This window comes from Lepisma saccharinum, chromosome 17 (assembly GCF_977018435.1).
Source record: "Lepisma saccharinum chromosome 17, izLepSacc3.1, whole genome shotgun sequence".
Classification (NCBI taxonomy): Eukaryota; Metazoa; Arthropoda; class Insecta; order Zygentoma; family Lepismatidae; genus Lepisma; species Lepisma saccharinum.
Genome location: NC_139245.1, coordinates 39,685,731 through 39,710,733, shown reverse-complemented (window position 1 = coordinate 39,710,733; position 25,003 = coordinate 39,685,731). Strand labels below are relative to the sequence as shown.

The following is a 25,003-nucleotide window of genomic DNA, read 5'->3' as shown; positions in this document are numbered from 1 at the left end:
GTTGTACAGCCAACAACCAAGAGCGCAGACAATTTGTCCATCACTATTTCCATCCTTTTTTATTCTATATCGTGTGTTGTTTTAAGAAATGATATTCTGTTGATGTGAAGCAGATGTCCTCTCTGCTTGTTGGTCTTATTTTTTTTTTTCCAATTCATGATAATCACATTGTGGAAAACACACTGAAAATGGTGATAGACAATTCACCTAATATTTTCTTTTACCGTTGGGTGTATAGTTATAGGCCCAACTTTACACATAGAAGTTAAGCGGGCTAGACCTATACACAGCCTCAACTAGCAGAATATTGGGGAGGCATTTTACTTAAAAGGACAAGGACTAAGGGAAATGTACGTGTACAAATGAAATATTAAGATGTAATAAAATATTTTATTAAGAAATAACAACTTTCAGAAAAAAAGGTCTTACAAATATTAATATATTCTTCACAATATTTACTCATGTTTACCAAATTAGCAGTCCTATTAATCCAGTCTTCAGTTCTTACTCATATATGATGGACATTCATGTCTGAACTATCTTCATTTTCAATTCGTCATCTCTTTGAAGCTTGTCTAGCAGATCGAAATTTACTCGATGGCCTTGCTTGAGAAGGTGGCTTAGGAGGTACTGCTTCAGTTGGTTTGTGCTCGATAACCACATCTGCAAATGCCTGTGAATGTAAGATGACAACTGCAATCTTGACTTTACAAGAACAACCAAAAATTAAATGTAAGTTGATTTTTTTTTTGCAATCTTCCGACAGATGATTCTCATGAATGCGTGCAAAGTCCAGGGGAACCAGAAAATGGGTTTTTAATATTTACACGAATAAATATTTAATTTCTGCCATGTATAATAGTATGCACAGGGCACTAAAACACAAGATGACAAAATGTTCCAGTATTTTATTTCTCGCAATTGGAACTATGGAAAGTAATAGATGATATGTTCTTGCATATTGGTTCTTCACAGAGTTCACAAATGTTGCACAATACTTATAGATAGGAGTCTTATAATTATCCTGAAAAATTTGAAGATACTTTTTATTTTGCACCAGTTTTGTTGAAAAACTGGATTTTGTGACTATATAACATGTATTTTAATATTCGGATTTTAAAGCAAAATCCTTGATTAACTCATAATTTAAGCTAAGCATGGGTATGGGTTGGAATTAGTAATGTATCAATTAAAAGTGGGATTGGATCAACCCTATTTTGGTTCACTGAACGCTGAAGGCACATGGGATGCAGAGGTATGGAACCACATATATTCACAATACCTGTCATTTTTAGGTGACCATGTTCTGGCTGTTACCCTCACAGTTGTTCCCAGATACCCATTTGAGGCTGAGTGACCCTCGAGCTGTTCCATGCAGGGATATTGCTAGAAATTCCAACATTACATCACCCTCCCTGGTCTCGTGTATAGCAATGGGCCAACGTGGCTGTCTTATACAATAACTAATTACCACCGAAGTATTTCATAAAACCTGTACAAACAAAATTTCAGAGAAAATAAGATTCATTCTCTGAATATTGGTGACAAAGGTTCTCCATTAGTATGCAATATTAATTGGACATCATTATCCATTGTTTAGTGCTTTTAACTATATACACAGTGCGGCAATTTGAAATCATGACTGATTTTTGTTCTCGGTAGGTGGTGCCACTGTGCAAGCATTCTGTGGTGCGAACAAGTGAGGGGTATCTCACAAATAATCGATGCAGAGATCGTTGACCTTGAGCAACTTTGCTGCATGTGGCACGTGTCATGATTTCAACGTGGAACAAAAAGAAAACATCAAGTTTTTTTGCACTCTCGTAAAACTGCTACGGAAACATTTCACATGTTGCAGCATGTGCATGGGGACAATTGTTTATCCCGTACATGTGTATTTGAATGACACAGGCATTTCAGTGAAGGGCGGGAGTCAATTGAAGATGGCGAGCATCCAAGTGCAGCAAGGACGGTGAGAACACCCATATTTGTTGAGAAAGTGAGGACAATCATTACTGAAGATCAAAATTACAGACAGAGTGTTACTGCTGCTCAGTATCTTGAGGTACTGAAATGTTCGTGCGAAGAATAAAAACATGTGAGGCTGGAGTATCTGGTTGATGGCAGCTAGTGTCTGCTTCATGAACATTCCCCAAGTCACAAAGCTCTGATTCACCCGAAAAGCAATCTGTGTTGTCACACCTGGCCTATTCACCGGATCTGGCTCTGTGTGATTATTTTTTATTTCCTAAACTAAGAGCTGCAGTGAAATGTTCCTACTTTGATGATGTACCGACAATCAAGAAGGCTACGGCAATGATTTCAGCATTACACAAAACAAATTGCAGGAATTCTTCCATGCACTGGAAGGCAGAGCTCAACAATGTGTGGATGCAGGAGGGTTCTACTTTGAATGATCCCAGGTAAGTAAATTTCTGTGAACACTTGTTTATTATTTACAGCACCATTCCAGATTTCAAATTGCCGCACTGTGTATATTCCAATACTACATTTCAAGACAGCACCTCTTCTCTCATCTTCCAAGTAAACAAATCAAAGAAACAGCCTTCGTTGCCATCGCCCAAAACCCTATACGTAGGGGCATGCATATTTCGTTTTTGACGAAAAAACGAAATGTGAAAAAAGACATTGTAGTGTTAATTTTTCATGTTTTTGAAAGGTGTGAGATGCATTTTGTGACCACGTTTTGTCACGAAATAATGCGAAATGAACTGCAAAAAGCGAAATTAACTCTTAAACACGAAATTTACCGTTTATATACCGACGCGACACTTTCTGAAGTCTGAAGTATCCTGTGAGTTATGCAATTCACGGAAAATTGATTAATTGTGCTGTAAATATTTGAGAAGCAAAAATAAACCCCTTTACACAGGAATCAACTTAATACTCTGGTAACTTTATAAATGTGCTATTAGAATGGATAAGTTTATTTTGTGTAATAAGTGCAGTTTTTAAATCAAACTTAGGATTATATTCACAATTTTAAAACCAAAATGTCATTTTATATAGCACTTTTCATGTGAATATTCACCGCTATAACACCGAAATTTCATTTTATTTGCCGCTTTTGAACCCGAAATCGACTCTGTTTTTGTACCGAAATTTTGCTTTTTTAATTACCAAAAATATGTGCCTCTACCTATACGTCATTCCAATGTAGAATTCAAGCACATATGGTCCCCTCTCCTCAAAAATTAGCACAGAATTCTGGAGGGTGACATGGAGTAGTTGGTTACGAGCACAGGATTTGCAGTCAAATCACAGGTCTGGTATAGGTTTGATCCCCATCATCAGCAAAAAGAAATTTGTTCATTTGAAGAGAAGAGCTAAGTGTAGTTAAAAGCACTTGAGAATGTCTTATTACCACCATTAAAAGTTAAAAAAAGGAAACTGCTTCCCTGTGCTTTGCACCATGCCATATAGGGGGTGTGGAGTTATTGCCCCACATTTTCTTGATCACGGGCGAAGGTGGGGAGGGGGGTGATGTGATCAGCACCATGCCCCTAGTTGCCTTTACCCCCTAGAGTTTTCTCCCGATACCCACTTAATGTGATGCTGGGTGGGCACCGGAGCAACTTGAACAGGTGGAAAAATCCCAGTTCTCCCCCACCGGAGATCGAACCCGGGGCTCTCACATGGTAGTCAGACCATCCTAAAGACAACTACCACAGCTTATTTTACAACTGCATGTTAAAATAAGATTTGCACAGAAATTAACTTGAATACATAAGCTCTTTTTTTTACTTGCAATACTTACAATAGGTACAGGAGACTCAACCTTCTGCTTCTCGCACACATCCCCATTGACACCAACGTTCACTATAGGCACAGAATCTTCCTGATCAAGCCACTTCAACCTCTTCGTGTCTCCTTCCGATGGATGTGGCACTGCACTAACATTCACAGTGGGACTACTCTTCACTTTGAGTATTGATTTAGGGCGTAAGAAATCTGCAAAATGAGTGTATATGTCGGCGGGACTTTGAAGTGGAGAGGCGGAATCACTACCTGCACTGATCTCGGTGTTCTGTAATGAGGTGAAATCTTTCACATGTTCCTGTGGGCTATGCTTGAAGGTAATACGAAGTGTCTCTGGAATTTCATCATCTCTTTCATCTCCCTGAGCTACGGAACAAAAGGACACTTTCCTTTCTTCACTCTTCTTCTTCTGTAGCTTCAAAGTTTGTGGCCTTTCATCAGACTTTCGTTCACTGGGAAGAATTTTGGAATTTTCAGGTGTGTCTAGGGAACTAGACAAATCTTCTGTCACACCCACTTTCATTTCTTCATCACTATGTTGCTGACTTGATACTTTCGTAGCACTCAAATCAGGGGAATCATCATCTGAACTGCTATCTTCTTCATCTGTTGCTTCTTGAATGGTTTCAAATTCTTCATCTTCAACACCTAACCTGGAAATACAATACATATACTTGAAGTGAACAAAAATTTAAACTTTTGTCTGCAAAATGTTTGAATTTGCTTTCACAGATACAAAAAAATGTTCTGCTGCAAGGCCTGAAACCTCCAATGTGTTCTCTCTCTAATGTTACTTTAAACATTTGGCATATTGATAGAGGCAAATATTTTTGGTAAATAAAAAAGCAAAATTTCGGTACAAAAACAGAGTTGATTTCGGGTTCAAAAGCGGTAAATAAAATAAAATTTCGGTGTTATAGCAGTGAATAATCACATCAAAAGTGCTATATACATTTTGGTTTTAAAATTGTGAATATAATCCTAAATTTGATTTAAAAACTTCACTTATTACACAAAATAAACTTATCCCTTCTAATAGCACATCTATGTAGTTACCAGAGTATTAAGTTTATTCCTGTGTAAAGGGGTCCATTTTTGCTTCTCAAATATTTACAGCAGAATCAATCAATTTTCTGTGAATTGCATAACTCACAGGATACTTCAGACTTCAGAAAGTGTCGCGTCGGTATATAAACGGTAAATTTCGTGTTTAAGAGTCAATTTCGCATTATTTCGTGACAAAACAGGGTAGAAAAATGCACCTCAGACCTTTCAGAAACATGAACATTACAGCATGTTATTTCATATTTCGGGTTTTCGTCAAAAACGAAATTTGCATGCCTCTACATATTGATATTGAATGTTCCGATTTTACTTTCCTGAGACTGTTTTTTATCGATGTATGGAGGTAATGAAAGCGTTTCAACAAATGTTTTCACACTGTTTCTGAGAAAGTTTTTATTGTATCCTTTCTCAAATGGGTCTTCATATCATTTTTAAAGATTAAGGTAAGGGTTATATATAAGAGGATGTTTCCCTCGTGTACACTGAAGGGTGTGAAATGACCACAAGTGTTTATGATTTGATTTGATTTAGTTTATTTTATTTTTGTGCCTCTTGACTAATTTGCGAAGATGGGGATGAGTGATGAAATGATGAAATTGATGAATGGACATTCACAAACAACCAAGCCCGACCGGGATTCGAACCTGGGATCCTTGGCGTCGCAGCACAAGTGTTTATGCACCCAAAAATTCAAACTCATTCATTCATTCTTCAAGTAATTACAGGGTGGCGACTCCAGGACCATAATAAAATTCAAGTTCAATTCACACAAAAATAAATTAACAATATAAAGGGTCTGTGTGATTCCAAAGTATTAAAAATTCTAATTCAAGAATTCAACTCAATTAAATGGAATGTATACAAAATATTTAATGTAAGATGTGGAGTTTACATTTGGAATTTCATGACTCAAAATACATAGACAAACACAAGTCACAAATGTTACGGGATATACTAATCTATGAAAAATTATTGATTATATGAGAATTTCAAACTCAGATTTAACTAATCAACTTCAAGATATCTTATCTTGCAATATCTTCCGTCTGTCAGGTAGATTGTTCTGCAAAGGACACTAAGAAAGCAAAAGGATTGACAGAATTCTGTTTCATTTTCCAGCCAGCTTTTTTCTTATTCTTATCGATAAAAATAAAAGCTAAACTGTAAACACTTGCCTCAGGGCAATTATAAATATTAGGGCTTATCCGATACCGATACAACCAGTGGTATCGGTATGTATCGGTTGGAATTCACCTACTGATAACAGTCGATACTTTTACGGAATATTGGTCTTTCACGGGGTCCCCAAAAATGTTGCACGACACTTTCGCCGAGTCTAATTATCTTGGAAATTATGCAAAATTCAAACTTTATTTTTATTTTGCAACCATATTTTTCATAACAAATTGGATTGATTGGATTGATTTGGTGTTTTAAGTCCACTTTATGCACAGTAAGGCTAATCGGGACTGGACCTACAGTTTAAAGTGGAATCCGAACCACTATGTGCCTCCACCGAGTATCGAACCCGGAACTCCTTGATTACAAGGCGAGGACGCTACCACTGTGCCATCGGAGAGGCCCTCATAACAAATTGTATTTTGTGATTACATAACATCTATTTTCATATTCTGATGTATTTCTTGAATATTCTGAAGCAAATGTATTGGTAAATTGATGCACATAATTGGAGAAGAATATTTACACACAAATATTGGTTAATATTTTGAACAAATTTTAACTTTTGCAATTTTCAAGTATTGGTATCAGTTCAAAGTAGTATCAGTTCAGCCCAAATAAATATGTATGAATTGAATGGGATTTGGATTGATGAAAGTTGTAATTATTTACGTCTACGGGGAAAAAATCCCGGAATTCCCAGTGAGTAGCCACTCTGCATTATGTACAAGGTGGTTATAATTAAAGTGACGGTGTTCAGAGTGGTACAGCACGGGCTGTAATGAGAGTAGCAGTCTGAAACTTCGTAGATATGCTAATGAAGCAATGCGCTCACGAATTATGCAAAAAAAAAAATAGTTCCAATTCTCGCCACCAGGGTAAAAAATGGCGATGTAAGCAGTCAAAACGTGGTATAGTTACAGGAAATAGGCAGGAAAGATCAAACACACGAGAACAATGATTCTGGCATGTTTATTAGGAACTATGGTTACAAGAACTGTTCAATATGGCCTCCCAATTCAGCAACATGCTGCATTCGTAACACGGCATGATAGACAGTTGCTCGCAGCATGTCTGGTGAAATCTGAGCGACATGTCGTTGTATGCTAGCTTTCAGATCAGGCAGAGACCGGACATGTCCCTGATAGACACGATCTTTTAAATATCCCCACAGCCAGAAGTCACATGGATTAAGGTCGGGGGATCTGGAAGGCCAATCATCTGGAAACTGCCTAGAGATGATGCGGTCATTAGTGAAGGTTTCTCGCAGCAAATCTTTCACGTGGCGAGTGACATGTGGTGTTGCCCCATCTTGCATGAAAATGGTGTGTTCACAGTTCCGTTCTTGCAAAGCTGGAATCACGTGTTGCACAAGGAGGTCCCTATAACGTGCAGATGTCACTGTACACCTAACAGGCCCTCGAGGTGTCATCTCCTCAAAGAAAAACGGACCAAGAATGAAGGAGCTAGTGAACCCACACCAAGCAGTCACGTAAACTGAGTGCAATGGTTGTTCCTGCACAACATGTGGACGAGTGGAACCCCATATGCGACAGTTCTGAGTATTCACTGTACCGACCAGAGTAAAATGCGCCTCGTCAGTCCACAGAATATTCCCCGGCCACATGTCATCCACTTCCATGCGTGCCAAAAACCGATGGGCAAACTCACGGCGTTGTGGAATATCTTGGGGTTTCAATTGGTGCACAATTTGAATCTTGTAGGGATACCAGTGTAAAATGCACCACAATACCTTGCGAACTGTTGACCAGGGGAGTGACAATTCACGTGCCACAGCTCTAGCACTGGTTGCAGAAGTTGAGGCATGTGCTGCACGGTCAGCTACAGCTACAGCAACTTCGTCCACAACTTCCTCTCCCTGGTGCAACACCCAATTCACCTGTTTCCTCGAATTTCTTCATCATCTTCTTTAGCCCATTAATTGACATGGGCCCTCTTCTCAGCCCTTTCTGTTGGCGATATTTCCGCAGTGCAGCGTTACTATTGCTCCCATTCTGGTAAAACAACTTCACTAGCAGTGCACGGTCTTTCTTCGCAATAGCCATTGCTTTTTACACGGGAAAAATCAAACTTTTAATGTTCGGCGAACATTCACATCACTAAAGGAAAAAAAAAAGCAACAAGCGTCACCACCAACAACCAGGGAGCTCACACAATGGTTAGGCAATGTCAACGACTTTGACGTCAGAGTTACGGAAAATTCCACGTTTTGACTGCTTACAGCGCCATTTTTTACCCTGGTGGCGAGAATTGGAACTATTTTTTTTTTATTTTTTTTTGCATAATTCGCGAGCGCATTGCTTCATTATCATATCTACGAAGTTTCAGACTGCTACTCTCATTACAGCCCGTGCTGTACCACTCTGAACACCGTCACTTTAATTATAACCACCTGGTATAAGAATTTTTACAAAAAAAAAGAAAAGTAGTTTCATCAACCTAACTAAAAGTTTGCAAGATTTCATTTTTATATTGTTAAGCAATGAAACTGATATTTTAAATGTAAAAATCTTACTTTGCCAATTCATCTTCCATTTCTTCTTGTAACTCTAGTTGCTCAAGCCTGTTCCACAATACCTCATCTTTTGTTGTTGGTTCTTTTTGGTTTTTCTTAAGTTCAGCCAACTTCCTATGATATTGCCTCACTTTTTCCCTGTGTTCCTCTGCAAATACAGCAAAACAAGCAGGTTGCAATATGTTCACAAATATAGTTTCTTCACAAGTTTGAATAAACACTTTTGTATGACTAGGTGTTTTCAATTTTCTTCTAATTGCAAATCACATAGAAACTGTCAACATGAATCCACTCCTATCTATGGTTGATAAAAATTTCACCCACAAAATTAACAACACACTTTTATGTGAAAGTTGTTTATTTTACCCTTTACTATGTACTGTATTCAGTTTGATTTTCTGCCAACATCAGTGCAACGATAATTACTCAACCTAAATATCTGCGATCAAGTCATTATAGAATGTTTATTTATATCTGGCTTGCAAAATAAGCTAAAAACAGCATTCTTCAGCAATGTTCATGCAGAAAGACTAAATACAAACAATAACACACTCTTACACTGATTAAAAGTGATCTTATGTTACACACAAATTTACCTCTCCACTTGTTTTCATCTTCATCATCGTATACTTCCACAATTTCAATCTTTTCAGTACCATCCATAATGTCCTCCTGCAATAGTTGCGTTTCATTCTTCCAGGATATAAGTAATACCTTTTCCTTTTGCAGTTTCTCTAACATCTCCTCACAACCTGTAAATATATATCATATCATAAGCACACAATGTATTTTCTCTTTACAACACATTATTCTTTAATTGCAAGATCAAATATTGATAACTGAACTGGACGAATGTGCTGACCTAATGACCACATATAGATGTCCCAGAAAAAAAAAAGTGCCTTTATTCATGCCCTGAGATGCTTTTGCAGAGCCAAATTATTCTGGAAATTATGCAAAATTTGAAGTTTCCACTAATTTTGCACATCAATGGATACTGAAAAATCATCCATGACACAACTGACCAATTTCTTATTTTTATTGACAAAATAACTTACGGTCACGGTTCCGATTGTTTTATGATTTTTTCAAATTCTCCTAGCGGAAAGCCTATAATTATCGTAGAATTTTGGAAATCATTGTCACACGAAATTTGAACCTTCCTTAAAGTAATGAGCACTGTTTGGATTTGAAAAAAAATGTATTTATGTTGGAAAAAACTTACTTAAAAATTACCTTACGCCAGCATGCATGCTTCCCCTGGACAAGGTATTCTCCGTTCACAAGTGACAGTAAGTATCATAGACTAGTGGGAATTAATGTAGAAGTAAGTCGGAACCTTAGTAGAATGCATTTAGGGACCTTATTTAAATGCTAAGAGAACCAAACCTGCCTAACTTGTAACGACCCTGCGTGGTCATCACATGTAGCTATCCTGCGTGATAGCCATATTCTTTCATATATAATTATTAATGCTTGAGAAATGCCCTGCGAGGCTTACGCTTTTGATTTATCTTTTATCTAATTTTGAGTGCATTGTTGTTAAGCATGAAGCATATATTGTTATGGCACACACGTTTTGGTTAAAGAAAGCATGCTAAATACCCTGCGTGGTTTACGCATTCAGTTATCTTTTGTGCAGTAATTGTTGTTTAATTTGTAACTTGCATTGTCGAATCTCTTTATCTTGTAATTTCTTTAATGTAACGTGTTCAGTTTAGCGCACAAGTGTTAAGTTTATATCGCCACATGCTAGTGGTTTTTACAATGCTAAACTTGATATTTTATAACGCACGAGTTGCATCTCGTGAATTGAAGGGAGTTTGCAACGCTGCAGCCGGCTTAGTTCCGATCTTCTCCACCCGCCTCAGTGCTGCCACCAAACAGTATATAAACAAAGCAGCGAGGCCCGGAGCTCAGTCGACTGCGAAAGACCTGGTTCCCAGATCTAGTCTGGATGTTCCCCCTACCGGGATCCAATAGCTTCCTTGAGAAGGAAGGAGGAGGATAAGAAAAGCAGATTACCTACCTACCTGGTCTGCTCCATAAGAGCTTGGTGTGCTAACCTTGGGTCGTGGCGGCCCAAGCCCAAGTCTCCTGGGTGCTTCCAGACCTTCCCTTTGTACCTTGCCGTCTCTTGCTACTGACTGGACATACCAAGGGACCGAACCGTTCCCTTGTCGTAGCTGGATTGACTTTGCGGCGTCCTTTCATACCAACACCTTTGTGAAACCGAGGGCCCTTGGCCCGTCCCTCGCTATTGATTGGACGCTTTCGCATGTTGTCCCCAGGCGGCGTGGCATGTGACGACTACCAAGGTTCCTATTGGTTACCTGTACTAGTTGGTTCCCCCCCCCCTAAATTAGATAAGAATACTAATACTGCCCAGGTACCTCACTGAGGAGGATTTAAGAGCGTATGTGCTAAACAGGTTATTTACATGCATGTATAAATATAAATAAACATTTAATAGTTGACCTTTGACCTTTCAATATTAAACCCCGCAAGCCCTGAGATACTTTGAGTCCATGTCTTCGGCTGGCTACAAGCTAGCATATACGGGTACACTTTTGCACCGCTCCGTGGTGTAGTGTGCAGTGCTCCGGCGCGCGGACGTTGCAAAAGTTTTTGGCGCCCAACGTGGGGCCCGATTTGCAAAAACACAGGGCTCGACTTGTAAAACGTGGGGTCAGATTAGTTACGTGGTGAAGCCGTATATGGACTAGAAGTGGCTCACTGGTTGTAGTGCAAGAATTAGTGACAGTGTTCGTCCATTGAATTCACGAAGGTAGTGAAGTGTTTTCGGAGAAACCATACAGAATTCACGAAGGTAAAGTGTTGTGACATATACGATTGTGACAAAATGGAAAAAGAAACGTCCGGAATGAGTCTACGGAGCAGAGGGAGAAAAACCATGGAAGGTGAGACTGGGTCCGCATGCTGTGATAATTCTGGAGCCGAGATGGAGTCCTTCCAGTGTTTCCAGTGTCTCAAGAATTTCCATTTGAGATGTGAGGGGCAAGAAGAGACCTCAGAGACTGATGCAGAGGCTAGGTGTAAAACATGCTTATCAGCACCCTTGGTAGCGTCCCTGCTTGAACCAAGTCTTCCAAGTAAGACCCAATCAGACCATTGGCTGCTGGAGTGGTTAAGGAAAGATAAAGAGGAGCGTAAGAAAGATGAGGAAGAACTGAGACGTAAAGAAAAGAAAGAGGAAGAAGAGCGTAGACAAGCTGATGAAAAACAAAGAAAAAGGGAAACTGCTCAATTAGAGAAAACTCGAAAGAAAGAGTTGTTACAGATGAGACAGGTGGTCGAATCCATGGAGGAGAGGAGACTCCTTGAGAAGGAAGAGGAGACAGCCCGTATTAAAGAGGAGAAAGCAGAAGAAGAAGCTAAAAGGGCAAGAGAGAAAGCAGAAGAAGAAGCTAAAAGGGCAAGAGAGAAAGCAGAAGAAGAAGCTAAAAGGGCAAGAGAGAAAGCAGAAGAAGAAGCTAAAAGGGCAAGAGAGAAAGCAGAAGAAGGAAAGAAGAGTTACATCAGTTTAGGACTCTGATAAAGTCTCTTGAAGAGAAAAGAGAGGTGGAGAAGCGAGAAGCTGAAGAGAAAAGGGAGATGGAGAAGAGAGAAGCTGAAGAGAAAAGAGAAAGGGAGTTAGAAGTTCTCTGTGTCCTGGTGGAAAGTCAGGAAGAAAAGAGAAAGAAAGAAAAGGAAGAAAAGAGAAAGAAAGAAAAGGAAGAAGAGGAAGAAAAGAGAAACAAAGAAAAAGAGGCAGAGAATGAAAGAAGGCAGCTAGAAGCCGAGAAAGGTAGGGAGGAGTTGCGAACGTTTTTCTCTCAGCTTAAGGTTGACCAACGAGAAAGTGTTAGAGAAGAGTTGGAGAAAATCCGGATCTCTTGTCAACAGGAGGTAGTAAGGGTAGTAGAAGAACAACTAGAGCCCTTAGCTGAGTGGCGTGGAGAGATAGAAAGAGAGCATGAACAGATGAAGAGGAATCTAGATATCTGCTTAGAACTGGTCCAGTCTAGAGGGGAAGTTACTAGGAAAGAAACTGAAAGTGACGATCCCGAGAGGGTTAAACAGATAGAGGTCTCTGTTGAAGCAATGAGTTCTGTGGTAAAAACCCTTGGTGAAAGGACCGAGCAGAAGGAGGCTGCCGACGCATTGACGCGGAATCTCCGGGAAGAAGTTGTAACAACTGCTGGAGAAAAAGTGAGCTCTCTCCGTGAAGAGACCAAGAGACTGGAAGTGTCCCTTCGAAAAGAGATCCATGAACAAACTGGAACTATAATTAGAAGAGTAGGTGAGCTGCAGGATAAGTTTCAAAGACTGCAGTTGCAAACCGAAGCCACTTCAGATGTACTCCCGGATTCTATTGAACGGGGTGAAAGCTTAAACCCGGAAGCGGTCACCTTTGAACCTCCTAGAGTAGTGCAAAGTCCCTACTGCGTCGAAAGAACAGTTCGAACAGGTAGAGGCAAGCGGCCTAGAGAGGGAGACAGTTCTGATGGATCTCCTCCTCGACGTAGAGCCGATTTCAAGATGCCTAGGATGGCTGATATCGCCCACATACCAAAATTCAAAGGCGATATCGAGGCCCAATCGGCAGAGAAGTACCTTAGAGAGCTCAATGTCAGTTTCGAGCTTATGCAGATACCTGAGCACTATAGACTTGAGTTACTTCCTAGAGTATTTGCAGGCAAGGCGGAACATTGGCTGGCGGGAAACATAGATAGTTTTGTCAACTATGCCGACTTTTGCCTAAGATTTAAGGAGGAGTTTGCCTCTGAGAAAGCCAAACAATGACAGTTAACTGCCGTAAGAAATCGACGATATTTTCGCCCAGTCCACGAGAATATGGAGAGCTTCGCTTGGAGCATCTACGCTGCCTATCGAAACTTGAGTGACAATTTCAGCGAAAGTGAAGTGCTGAATCTAATAATAGGACAGCTGCCGAATCGTATCCGGAACCTCTGCCTTGCGCATGCTCCAAGATCAGTTGATGAATTGACCAGTTTTCTCAAGGACTTCGACATCTATGACGATCCCGATGCCTGGAGAAATAAGGAAGACCCCAAGAGTAAAGAGTCTGGATTCAATAATAAGAGCTTCAAAGTCCGCAACATCGAGACCAGAACCAGCGGTAGAGAAAGGAATGCTGCGAGGACTCCAAAGTTTTATAGAAGACAAGGCTGGAGAGGAGCGGACCGCAGCCAACAGGATGGTCAGAGGAACTTTAATCGACCTTATCCAGAAAGAGGTCGAAGCTTCCCTGATATAAGGAATTATCAGGATGGGAGTTCCCCTAGACGATACTCACCTCGGGGTGCAGAACAGACTAGAAGGCAGTCACCAACCAGAGAAGACTTGACCTCTGAGCAGGAGGAAGCCCTAGAGACAACCCGGGACTTCCTGCATAACCAAAGGTCACAGTCTAGTCAAACAAACTAGAGCCTTGTCTAGGTGCTTCGTTCCCATTTAGGCAAGGGGCCTCGGAGGAGCGACCACTAAGATCTATCCAGGAACTAAAAGTAAATTTTCAATTGTCCGAAACAGAGGAAATAAATTTGCGAAGTGATCTGAAATCTGCACGAGCCTCTAAGACCAGTTACAAATCACCAGCAGTGTCTGCAAAATTAATGGAAATACCGATAAACTGTATAATTGATACCGGAAGCGAATGTTCAATTCTAAGTCATAATGTCTGGACTAAACTAAAGGATCAAATACCAGGCATTCAGGTACAAAAGGTTCCAGAAATAAGATTAGTTGATTTCTCTGGTACCCACAGAAAGCGAGTTTTTGGAAGTAGGTGAGTAGAGCTACAAATAGGTGGAATGACTTTCAGTACTGAAGTATTTATATTGAAGGGATTTAGTACGGATCTTCTTTTGGGCATGCCATTTTTGAGGCAGCACGAGGCAGAGATAAATTTCAGGAAAAACTCTGTAAAGTTGAATTTCGGGAAAACTCCTGAACATGAGGAAGGGAATCCACTGGATATTGAACTTGTGAGGTATATCCAAAATGTCCAAGAGAGAGACAAGAAATGGATGTATAAACCCGCGGACCTCAGGGAGAAGGTCGACACAGTAGATATTCTAAAAGATTCCCAGAAGCAGGAGTTGTTAAACGTGCTGATTCAATTTTTGGAAGTATTCTCAGGGAAGCCAGGAACAATGGAAAGTGCAGAGTGTGAAATCCTTCTGAAGAGTAATGAGCCAGTTCATCGTGCACCGTATCCAGTACCGCTTTCAAAAAGGGCAGCTCTAGAGGAAGAGCTCAGCTTATGGAAGACCTGAAACATTATTCAACCATCTGTATCACCCTACCTGAATCCATTGCTAGTCGTGGACAAACCTGATGGAAGTGTGAGACCATGCCTGGATTTTAGACAATTGAATGCATTGATGATAGTTCCCAAAAGTTCGGTTCCACCCATTGATGAATCCTTACAGAAGTTTAAACAAGCACGGTATTTCACGAGTTTGGACCTGGCCTCAGGCTATTTGCAAATTCCTTTGAAGCCAGAATGCCGAAGGTATACTGCGTTTTCATACAAAGGTCGCCAATACGAATTTTTAAAGATGCCGTATGGTTTATCTAACGCTGTATCTACTTTCGTATCTGTCATGCATCAAGTTTTTGGCCCTGAAACAGAAAATTATTTGACAGTTTACATAGATGATCTTCTAATCTTTGATGCGGATTTCAGCAACCACCTTCAACACATAAAAGCAGTATTACTCAGACTAGAAGAAGTAGGACTAAAAGTAAAACTTCGAAAGTGCAATTTTGTAAAGAGTGAACTAGTGTATTTAGGACATGTGATCTCGGGTGACCAGATAAAAATAGACCCGAAAAAGAATGAAGCCATCTTGAATTTTCCCTTGCCAAAGAACAAGAAAGATATTCGGAAGTTTTTAGGACTAGCCAATTGGAGGCGAAAATTTATAAAGGATTTTTCGGCTAAAACAGAACCTTTGCTGAAATTGCTTTCCAAAAGTGCTAAGTGGACTTGGAGTACTTTTCAACAATCAGCTTTCGACCTGCTCAAGCAAGAATTAGTAACCGCTCCTGCTCTAGCTCAGCCTGATTTAAATCAAGAGTTTTGCATACAGTGCGATGCTTCCACAAAAGGATTAGGCTGTGTCCTTTTCCAAGAACTAGATGAAGAAAAGGTTGTAATCCAGTATGCGAGCAGGAAACTGAAGAATAATGAAGTGCATTACTCCATCCATGAGCTGGAATGCCTAGCCATACTTTTTGGTGTAAGTAAATTCGAAATTTATCTCCGAGGAAGACATTTCAAGATATATACAGATCACCGGGGATTGGTCTGGCTCCAAAATTCTAGAAATTGGAACTGTCGCCTCACTAGATGGTCTCTCAAATTACAATCCTACTCATTCGAAATTATCTATATACAGGGAAAGGAAAACGTAGTGCCAGATGTACTCAGTCGTTATCCTGCAGAAGTCAGTGAGGAAGATGAAGAACCAAAATTTTTCCATGTTAATTACATTTGGCAGGAAAGAGGAGAAGTAGACAATGTCGAGAATTGGGTGCAAGCTCAAGAGCATGATTCTTTCTGCCTTTCCATCTTGGAAGTACTGAGACAGAAGGAAGATGAAGACTCCCCTGCTGAGTCCAAGGTGAGAAGGTTGTATCAGTTGTACGGAAATCTCCTGTTTAGAAAAACTACGGGCGAAATTGTGTGTTCCTGAGAAATTAAAAGATAAGGTTTTTCGAGAGAACCATGATGAGTTAGGACATTTTGGCATGGCTAAGACTTTGAAAAGAGTGAAGAACAGATATTTTTGGCCTAAATTAAAACAAGACGTAGCCAGACATGTTAGAGATTGTGCGAAGACCAAGATGGATAAACTTGGGATCATCAAAGACAAATTACACATTAACCAGAAAGACCCGCATGAACTTTTGTCCATCAACCTAATTGGAAAGTTACCTATGTCTTTGGGTTATCAATACGTCTTCACCTTGGTTGATGTAGGAACGAAGTTTGTCTCTGTCTATCCCCTGAGGCGAGGCACGGCCAGAGAGATCATTAATGTGATGGAGAAAGGATATTTTACCCACTTTCCTAAAGTCAGAGCCATTCTATCAGACAGAGGAACGCAGTTCACATCAGGCTTGTGGAAGGAATATCTGGATAAAAAGGGAATAAAGTATTATTTCACCACCGCTTATCATCCTAGCAGCAATACCATCGAACGGATGAATCAGGAAATAGTAAGATTACTCCGGCTATTCTGTCATCGAGAGCACCAGTCCTGGTCAAAATACTTAACCGAAATATCTTGGCTTCTAAACAACTCTGTTTCCGACACGACCGGTTACGCTCCCTCCGAGTTATTCTTTAACAGGCCTGTGCCTAATGAAGTTTTGGACCACTTCAATTGGCCCATCAATGAAGCAGATTCCCAAATATCTAATTGGAATCTGAAACTATTCATGGCAAGGACTAGGGAAAGCACCAAAAGCAAGAAAAGAAGAATTAGGGTAAAAAGAAACGCTCTTCAATTAGAAGAAGGTGACTTGGATCTTGTCAGGAATTACAAGTTAAGTTCCCGAAAGAATAGGACTATCGCCAAATTGTTTGAGGTATACATTGGCCCCTATGTCGCCTCGGATGTTCGAAGCAACACTGCCCTGCTGTTGAACCCGACGACCAAGAACCCAGTCGACCGAGTGAATTTTGACAACCTTCGTCTCTTCAGGTGTTCCCCCGAACGGAGAAGACAAATAGTGAATGAAGAAAAGACTTAGTGATTGAAGAGTAAAAGAGATATAGACTCTGGTTTACCAAAAATTTTTCTGAAAATTTAAACTTTTTAATTTTCCTCAAAATTTTTGCCCGAGAGAGGGGCATATGTAACGACCCTGCGTGGTCATCACATGTAGCTATCCTGCGTGACAGCCATATTCTTTCATATATAATTATTAATGCTTGAGAAATGCCCTGCGAGGCTTACGCTTTTGATTTATCTTTTATCTAATTTTGAGTGCATTGTTGTTAAGCATGAAGCATATATTGTTATGGCACACACGTTTTGGTTAAAGAAAGCATGCTAAATACCCTGCGTGGTTTACGCATTCAGTTATCTTTTGTGCAGTAATTGTTGTTTAATTTGTAACTTGCATTGTCGAATCTCTTTATCTTGTAATTTCTTTAATGTAACGTGTTCAGTTTAGCGCACAAGTGTTAAGTTTATATCGCCACATGCTAGTGGTTTTTACAATGCTAAACTTGATATTTTATAACGCACGAGTTGCATCTCGTGAATTGAAGGGAGTTTGCAACGCTGCAGCCGGCTTAGTTCCGATCTTCTCCACCCGCCTCAGTGCTGCCACCAAACAGTATATAAACAAAGCAGCGAGGCCCGGAGCTCAGTCGACTGCGAAAGACCTGGTTCCCAGATCTAGTCTGGATGTTCCCCCTACCGGGATCCAATAGCTTCCTTGAGAAGGAAGGAGGAGGATAAGAAAAGCAGATTACCTACCTACCTGGTCTGCTCCATAAGAGCTTGGTGTGCTAACCTTGGGTCGTGGCGGCCCAAGCCCAAGTCTCCTGGGTGCTTCCAGACCTTCCCTTTGTACCTTGCCGTCTCTTGCTACTGACTGGACATACCAAGGGACCGAACCGTTCCCTTGTCGTAGCTGGATTGACTTTGCGGCGTCCTTTCATACCAACACCTTTGTGAAACCGAGGGCCCTTGGCCCGTCCCTCGCTATTGATTGGACGCTTTCGCATGTTGTCCCCAGGCGGCGTGGCATGTGACGACTACCAAGGTTCCTATTGGTTACCTGTACTAGTTGGTTCCCCCCCCTAAATTAGATAAGAATACTAATACTGCCCAGGTACCTCACTGAGGAGGATTTAAGAGCGTATGTGCTAAACAGGTTATTTACATGCGTGTATAAATATAAATAAACATTTAATAGTTGACCTTTGACCTTTCAATATTAAACCCCGCAAGCCCTGAGATACTTTGAGTCCATGTCTTCGGCTGGCTACAAGCTAGCATATCTGGGTACACTTTTGCACCGCTCCGTGGTGTAGTGTGCAGTGCTCCGGCACGCGGACGTTGCAAACTTAACCACGAAAGCATGTATTGAGCAAAATCTTAAGTAACTGCTGAAACTCCGCAGTATGTGTTAACAGATGTAAATCGAAATCGAACCATGTAAAAATTGCATTTGTATCATGACAAAATTACAATAAAACAAAAGGAACTTGGGACGAACTTACTTTTTATTCTCCTTCCACATATTTCTAATGCTTGCTTTGCAGATCTCTTCACAAACCAGTTATCTCCCAGAAGTACAAGAATTTCATTTGTATGCACCATCTTGCCTCTCATTAGAGCCTGTGTGCCAACAGGAACCATCATATCGTAAGTTATTTGATCTGGAAGTGTTTGAAGCCGGGATTTAAGAGAGACATAATCATCATTGAACTTCATCCACTGCTCTATCTGAGTTTCATTTCTTTGCAGATCCTGCAAAATAAATAAATTTGCACATAGCTTTTGTAGTAAAATTTTAAACAAAAATATTACTCACAAATTTACACAAAGCAAAAATGTTTAATGATTTTAGCAGAAACTAAAATATGTAATTCCATGACCATATAACTTTCCATGTGGCATGCAATGTTACCATTCTAAACTTATTTTTTATAAACTTACTTCAAGTCTGATCAACTTATTTTTTACAACAGCAATAATATACAGTTTTAAGCAGTTTCTTTTTAATATTTTACTGTAAATTTTACAACTAGTACTTCATCCTGACTAGAGAACCATAAATGGAATTTCATACAGAAAAAATAAGGATGTTATCTCATTTTGATGGCCTCGTACATTTAAAATTTTCCATCACAATTATTACAAGTTACATGAGGAATACAGGATATGCTGGTGGAAGTAAGTTTGAAGCTAAGAGAAACTAATTTGTGCATTTTAAAGATCAGAAAGCATTAGTTTGTGAGTAATTATGTATTGAAAAGTAGCTGTACTCATACGTTGCTGCTATTTGAAGCACTGGGCACCTCCAGGAACACTCACCGTTGGAGCAAACGGAGGTAGCAAGGTGACTGGAGGCACTTGCTACCTGGGTGTAGCAAGGTGTAGCACTTTCGCTACACCCAGGCAGACAGACACCACGGACTACTGCACAATAGCTTCAAGGGTATAATGTACAAAGATACGGCTTCTGATGAAGTCATCAATGCCTGCATAATTGTAAATAGGGCACATAACATTGTTCGTAGTTATTGATATACATTCATGAAAATAGATATATTTGTTAACTTTTCTGGTCCTTCAGTCAAGTCTGACATGCAGTGTGAAAAGTATCTAAGTTTGACCATCGTGGAACACAAGATGATAGTCAATTGTCATCAAGTGTTGCTCCCTGCTACTCAACTTTTCATCCAAGAAATGCCATAAAATATGCCTAACCTAGCAACCGAACTTTGTTCTGACGTTGAGTGTTCCTGGTGGCACTCATTGTTTTCATATTGACAATGTTGTATATAATTGTAGGAAATAAAGGAAAATGATGAAATACTAAGGTTATCAAAACCAACAATCCTAACGTACTCAGTGTACAGTGGGATCCATGAGTATTACCGTGCAAATTGTCCATCACCATGTTAGTGCACTCTACTTTCCCCAATAAGAGCGTCAAGAATTAAAAGAAGACACAAAACAAGCTGTTGACAACTTCTGCCATCAATATACATAAAACTCCATAGCTTAAAACACATAGGATGTAAGATAAAAATTCATGAAAATAGTCGTGGACAATTTGCCGAGCAATACTAGTGGATCCCACTGTACATAGTACGCAGGAGCACAATCATAATGCACCACCAAACCTGAGGATTATAACCCACTCATGCAAACATGTAAGAAAGGGTTGGAAAAATTGTTAGACACAAAAAATAGCAGCACGTGATCAGAAAACCTCTTTAGTATAGACTTTGATTCATTTAGTTTTTAAGTCCACTTTATGCACATAAAGGCTAATAGGGATTGGGCTTCCATTTTAAAATTAGATCTGAACCACTATGTGCAGTAACAGTTTTGTCATTTTTAGAGAAGAAACTACTTACGGAAATGAATTTGTCTAAAGTTTAGGAGCGAATTGACAATATAGAGAAAGTCTCCAATTTTGTTAATTTTCGGTATACTAACTAATTTTGGCCTCCCAAGCATGAATTTGTTGTAAAAAACTGGGGATCACATCTGGAAATTTGAAAAAAAAACAACAAAGACTGATTTTTTTTATATATATATAAATATATAGGGGAGACCGGGGTAATTAGAACATGGGGTTATTGGAACATGTTAATGTAGAATAATTTAAAACGAAAAGACTGGTGTAATAACATTTCATACCTATGTACCTACACTAAACCTACATGCAGAAAATTTGTTATTGGAATAACTACACAAACGTAAGTTGTATTTGACTTTTATTATACACCTGCAAAAATGATGTGACGCATGCTTGGTGTTTCTCTGCTTCTGCATATACTGGATGTGAATGAAAGAACCCTTGCAAAATTTTCTTCACCCCTATAATAAAACATAAGGGCACACATCATTTCATGTGAGTTTGGTTGTCTATGGGCAATTTGCCTGGTTTTTATAAGCAAAGTTCTTATTACCCCAAAAATTTCTGCAAATGGGTTATTAGAACATTGCGTAATTTGCTTGATTTCGCTTGGGTATACTAGATTGTACATGTAACTATTAGAAGTTTTTTCTTTACTACATTGTAGAATGGCCTGTAACCTTTCAAATAAATCATAGAACACTGATTTTCATTCACACATATTTGCTTCACAGCTGGGAAATTGAACTTTATGAAAAAAAGACGTTAACTTGGGATTTTATTTAAACAAGCATTGATAACTCCAGAAGAAGTAGAGCTATTGTGTTCAAATTTGCAGGGTAAATGGGACATTTATATATGATGTTCGTATTACCCCAACAGCAATCTAAAGCTATTCAGTTGAAATTTCTAACTTATGTTCCATTAACCCCAAATGGGGTAATTGGAACAATTTTATGGTGTCATGACAATTTTTTTTTTTTTGGACGAGTATTTGCAATGCAGGTATGGTCATTATTTTTTTCAAAAATATGCAAAAGATGTCCTTTTAAATGGTAGAAATTTTTAAAAAATCCATCAGTAACTTTCTGAGTAATTTACAGTGGAACTTCTACAGGCTGTTTCCTGTTCTAATTACCCCGGTCTCCCCTAAGTGTATATGCGTAGTTTTACAAACGAAAATGTAATCTCCTGTCATTGTTTAAAACCACGCCGTTGTTTTACAAGAAAATGATTTATGATGTTCAATTCCAATACGAACCCTATTTTCTCGATGAATTTAGGGGTGAAATGAGTACTAATGGAACCTAACCTAACCTCGTGTGAATGGTTTGTGGGGCTACCCGTGGATGGTTTTTGGGGTTAACGAACAATGCTTCATCAAAATGTACAATGTTCAGACGTGACCACTGGTTTTTTACAACAGATTTGTGATTTGGAGGCCAAAATTAGTTAGTATACCGAAAATTAACAAAATTGGAGACTCTCTATATTGTCAATTCCTACCAAGGTTTACAACGTTCGTTGAGGTATTTTCTTTCATCTTGGAATATATTTTAACGGGAAATCATGTATTTTTCAAGAGAAATATCTCACCAACACACAATTGCCATTGTTTTCATTTGCCTCCTGTACCTAAACCGGATGCAACGTACGTTTCGTGACACAACCCCCTGTCAGTGTTTCCAACCCCCCTTTTTTTTCACTATGCTTGCCTAACCAAAGCTAACCTTATCAGAAATGGTTCATGGGGCTATCCATCAGCTACCGTGTATAATGGTTCGTGGGGCTATCAGTGACTGGTTCGTGGGAATATCCGTCAGCTACCGTGCATAATGGTTCGTGGGGTTATCCGTGAATAGTTCGTGGGGCCATCCGTCAGCTACCATGCATAATGGTTCGTGGGGCTATCCGTCAGCTACCTGTGCATAATGTACAATTTGCACACGTGACGAACACGATAGTACGTATTTTTCGGTGAAGGTTGGAAACACTGCATACCCACAACCTGACTCAAGACGTGGCCGCCATATTGTGTGTTACGGAAGCGAGGAAAGGAATCACTTTTGTGTAATGGGCACCTCAGTTTATTTTAGGATAAGTACAGGCCTGAGTAATGTTGTTATACGACTTTTAACACACTTCGTAGGAGGCAGACAAAAATATTTGTGTGGTTGGAATGGCCTGTGAAACCATTGAGGGGGAGATTTGGTGTAATGCTTCCATCAGCATAACAACATATTGGATTAGAATATGTTATTTCCCCACCTTCGCTCTGCAAAATATTAGTGTTGTCTCATCACTGTAGAAAATAATAAATAGTAAATTGTCGCAGGCGGACTGTTCTAGATTGGGCCTCTAAATTATCCACTTGTACATGTGAAAATATAGATAGCTATATATTGCAGCTCGGGTCTTACAGTTCTTTAATGTCGGAACCACACTTATGTAAGGTATTACATACCTGTTCTTGTCTTTCCTTCAGAAACTGCAGATTTGAAGGATCCAATATCCGAATTTTCCCCTCTGGCAAGGAAGGTATGCTGTCAGCCATTTTCCGTTTGTATTATGTTATGGAACCTCAATAAATCACAACAGTTGGCTGAATTACTATTATTTCGTAATAACAAATACTTCAATCGTCACATGTTTGCCTGTTATTCGACGGCACTAAACTGAAAACAACATTTACTGGAACATTTTCCCCCTTTCGATGTTTACACTTTACTTTTGGCCGGTGTTTCGGAAGTACTTCTTCCTTACCAGACCAACAACACCGGCACAGAACAGAACACCACATATTAGCCACAGACTACTCAGTTGCTGACCAAGAACATTTCCCACCTATTCAGTGATGCCAACCGTATGGACATGTACCGTGCGTTCATTTCGATCTGCAGCCGAGAGATCGGGAGAAGCGTGGCGGGCGGCGCTGACGGAGATGCCGACATTTGCGGCCTGTAATGCCCGCTTATTTTTATAGACATATGCAGACATTTATATAAATATTGCAAAACGATCACTAACCTGTGTTATAACACGCAAAAGTTCTTCTGTAATTCATCCAAGTTCTGCTCTTATATACACAAAAAAATACGCTTTAGAAACGATGTTAAGAGCCACAGATAATAAAACATTTTAATCATAGTTTTGACCAGTAACGTCCTGCTTAAGTTTATATCCTTGAAAGAGTTTTGTGCCGATGGGGATCGTTTGGAGGTTTTGAATGTGCAACACTGTATCAAGATTACGCTGTAGAAGAAACCGTTAAAAGTCAATAGTGTTCGTGAGCTTCCTTGCAATCCGAAATCTCCGAGCTCGAGTTTTTTGTTCCTTCGCGACTAGATGAAGACAGAGTTGTAAATATAGTGGCGAGCAATGTAAACCAAGAGCGTGTTAATTTCGTACTGTGCGCAAGAGTGTTATTCTTGGTTACTTGCAGTTACTTGTTTGTGTTATTGTAGTGTGTATGTGTGACGTGTCAGTGAGACGATTGGAATGCCAGCCGCAAGATTCACGTTAGAACAAAGATTTTTTTATGTATGACACGTACCTACGTGAAAACAAACTCGTGTCGAGACGTGTGTAGGTAATTTGTACAGAAATTCCCATGCGTTTCAACTCCACACAGAGATACGGTTAGACATCTTGTCCTTAAATTACGAGAAACTGTATCGTTAAATTTTAAAACACCTAAGCAAAAACGACGGATTCTAACCGAAGCAAAACTCGATGATATTGGTGCAGCGTTAGAACGTTCTCCAAACAAACCTCTACGCCGTGTTTCACAAGAGGTGGGCGTGTCAAAATCATCGGCACATACAGTCACTAAGCTACTAAAATTAAAACCATGCTCTTATAACACAGGTTAGTGCTCGTTTTGCAATATTTATATAAATGTCTGCATATGTCCATAAAAATAAGCGGGCATTTCAGGCCGCAAATGTCGGCATCTCCGTCAGTGCCGCCCGCCACGCTTCTCCCGATCTCTCGGCTGCAGATCGAAATGGACGCACGGTACTTACACATAGGGACTTTTCACTATATTACGCCCGCGTAGGGACATATTTTGCCAAATGAGGGAAAACGTAGGGATCTCTTTCAATCTTGGGAAATAACATTTTATAATGTACCTTGCATTTTATACGCTGGTAAAGTCGTCTGTTAGTCGCGCGCATGGGTGCGGCCATGTTGGCTGTAAACAACCGGTTGCTAGGATGGTTGCTAAAGCGCCACATAGCGAAACGATATTGTGCATTCATGCAAGGTTATTAGAAGTATATGTTGGGCCAATCC

General features: G+C 39.8%; 1 protein-coding gene across 1 annotated transcript; it reads right to left on the bottom strand.

The window, feature by feature from the left end:
- Positions 1-376: 376 nt before the first annotated feature.
- Positions 377-23,489, bottom strand: uri (unconventional prefoldin RPB5 interactor). The gene is made up of 6 exons (XM_083139321.1): positions 23,172-23,489; positions 18,834-19,083; positions 9,157-9,312; positions 8,561-8,708; positions 3,779-4,433; positions 377-673 (listed from the first exon to the last, which is right to left on the bottom strand). Exons 1-6 carry the CDS (start codon positions 23,259-23,261, stop codon positions 557-559), a joined length of 1,416 nt encoding a protein of 471 aa, XP_082995447.1. The 5' UTR covers positions 23,262-23,489; the 3' UTR covers positions 377-556.
- Positions 23,490-25,003: the final 1,514 nt, after the last annotated feature.

Bases quoted from the DNA above. Each gene is read 5' to 3' on its own strand.
- uri (XM_083139321.1), bottom strand. From the start codon at position 23,261: ATGGCTGACAGCATACCTTCCTTGCCAGAGGGGAAAATTCGGATATTG. The intron at 8,709-9,156 runs GTAAATTTGTGT...CTGTATTTGCAG, and splicing joins AGATGAAAACAAGTGGAGAG to AGGAACACAGGGAAAAAGTG. The intron at 674-3,778 runs GTAAGTATTGCA...TTACATTCACAG, and splicing joins TTGAGTCTCCTGTACCTATT to GCATTTGCAGATGTGGTTAT.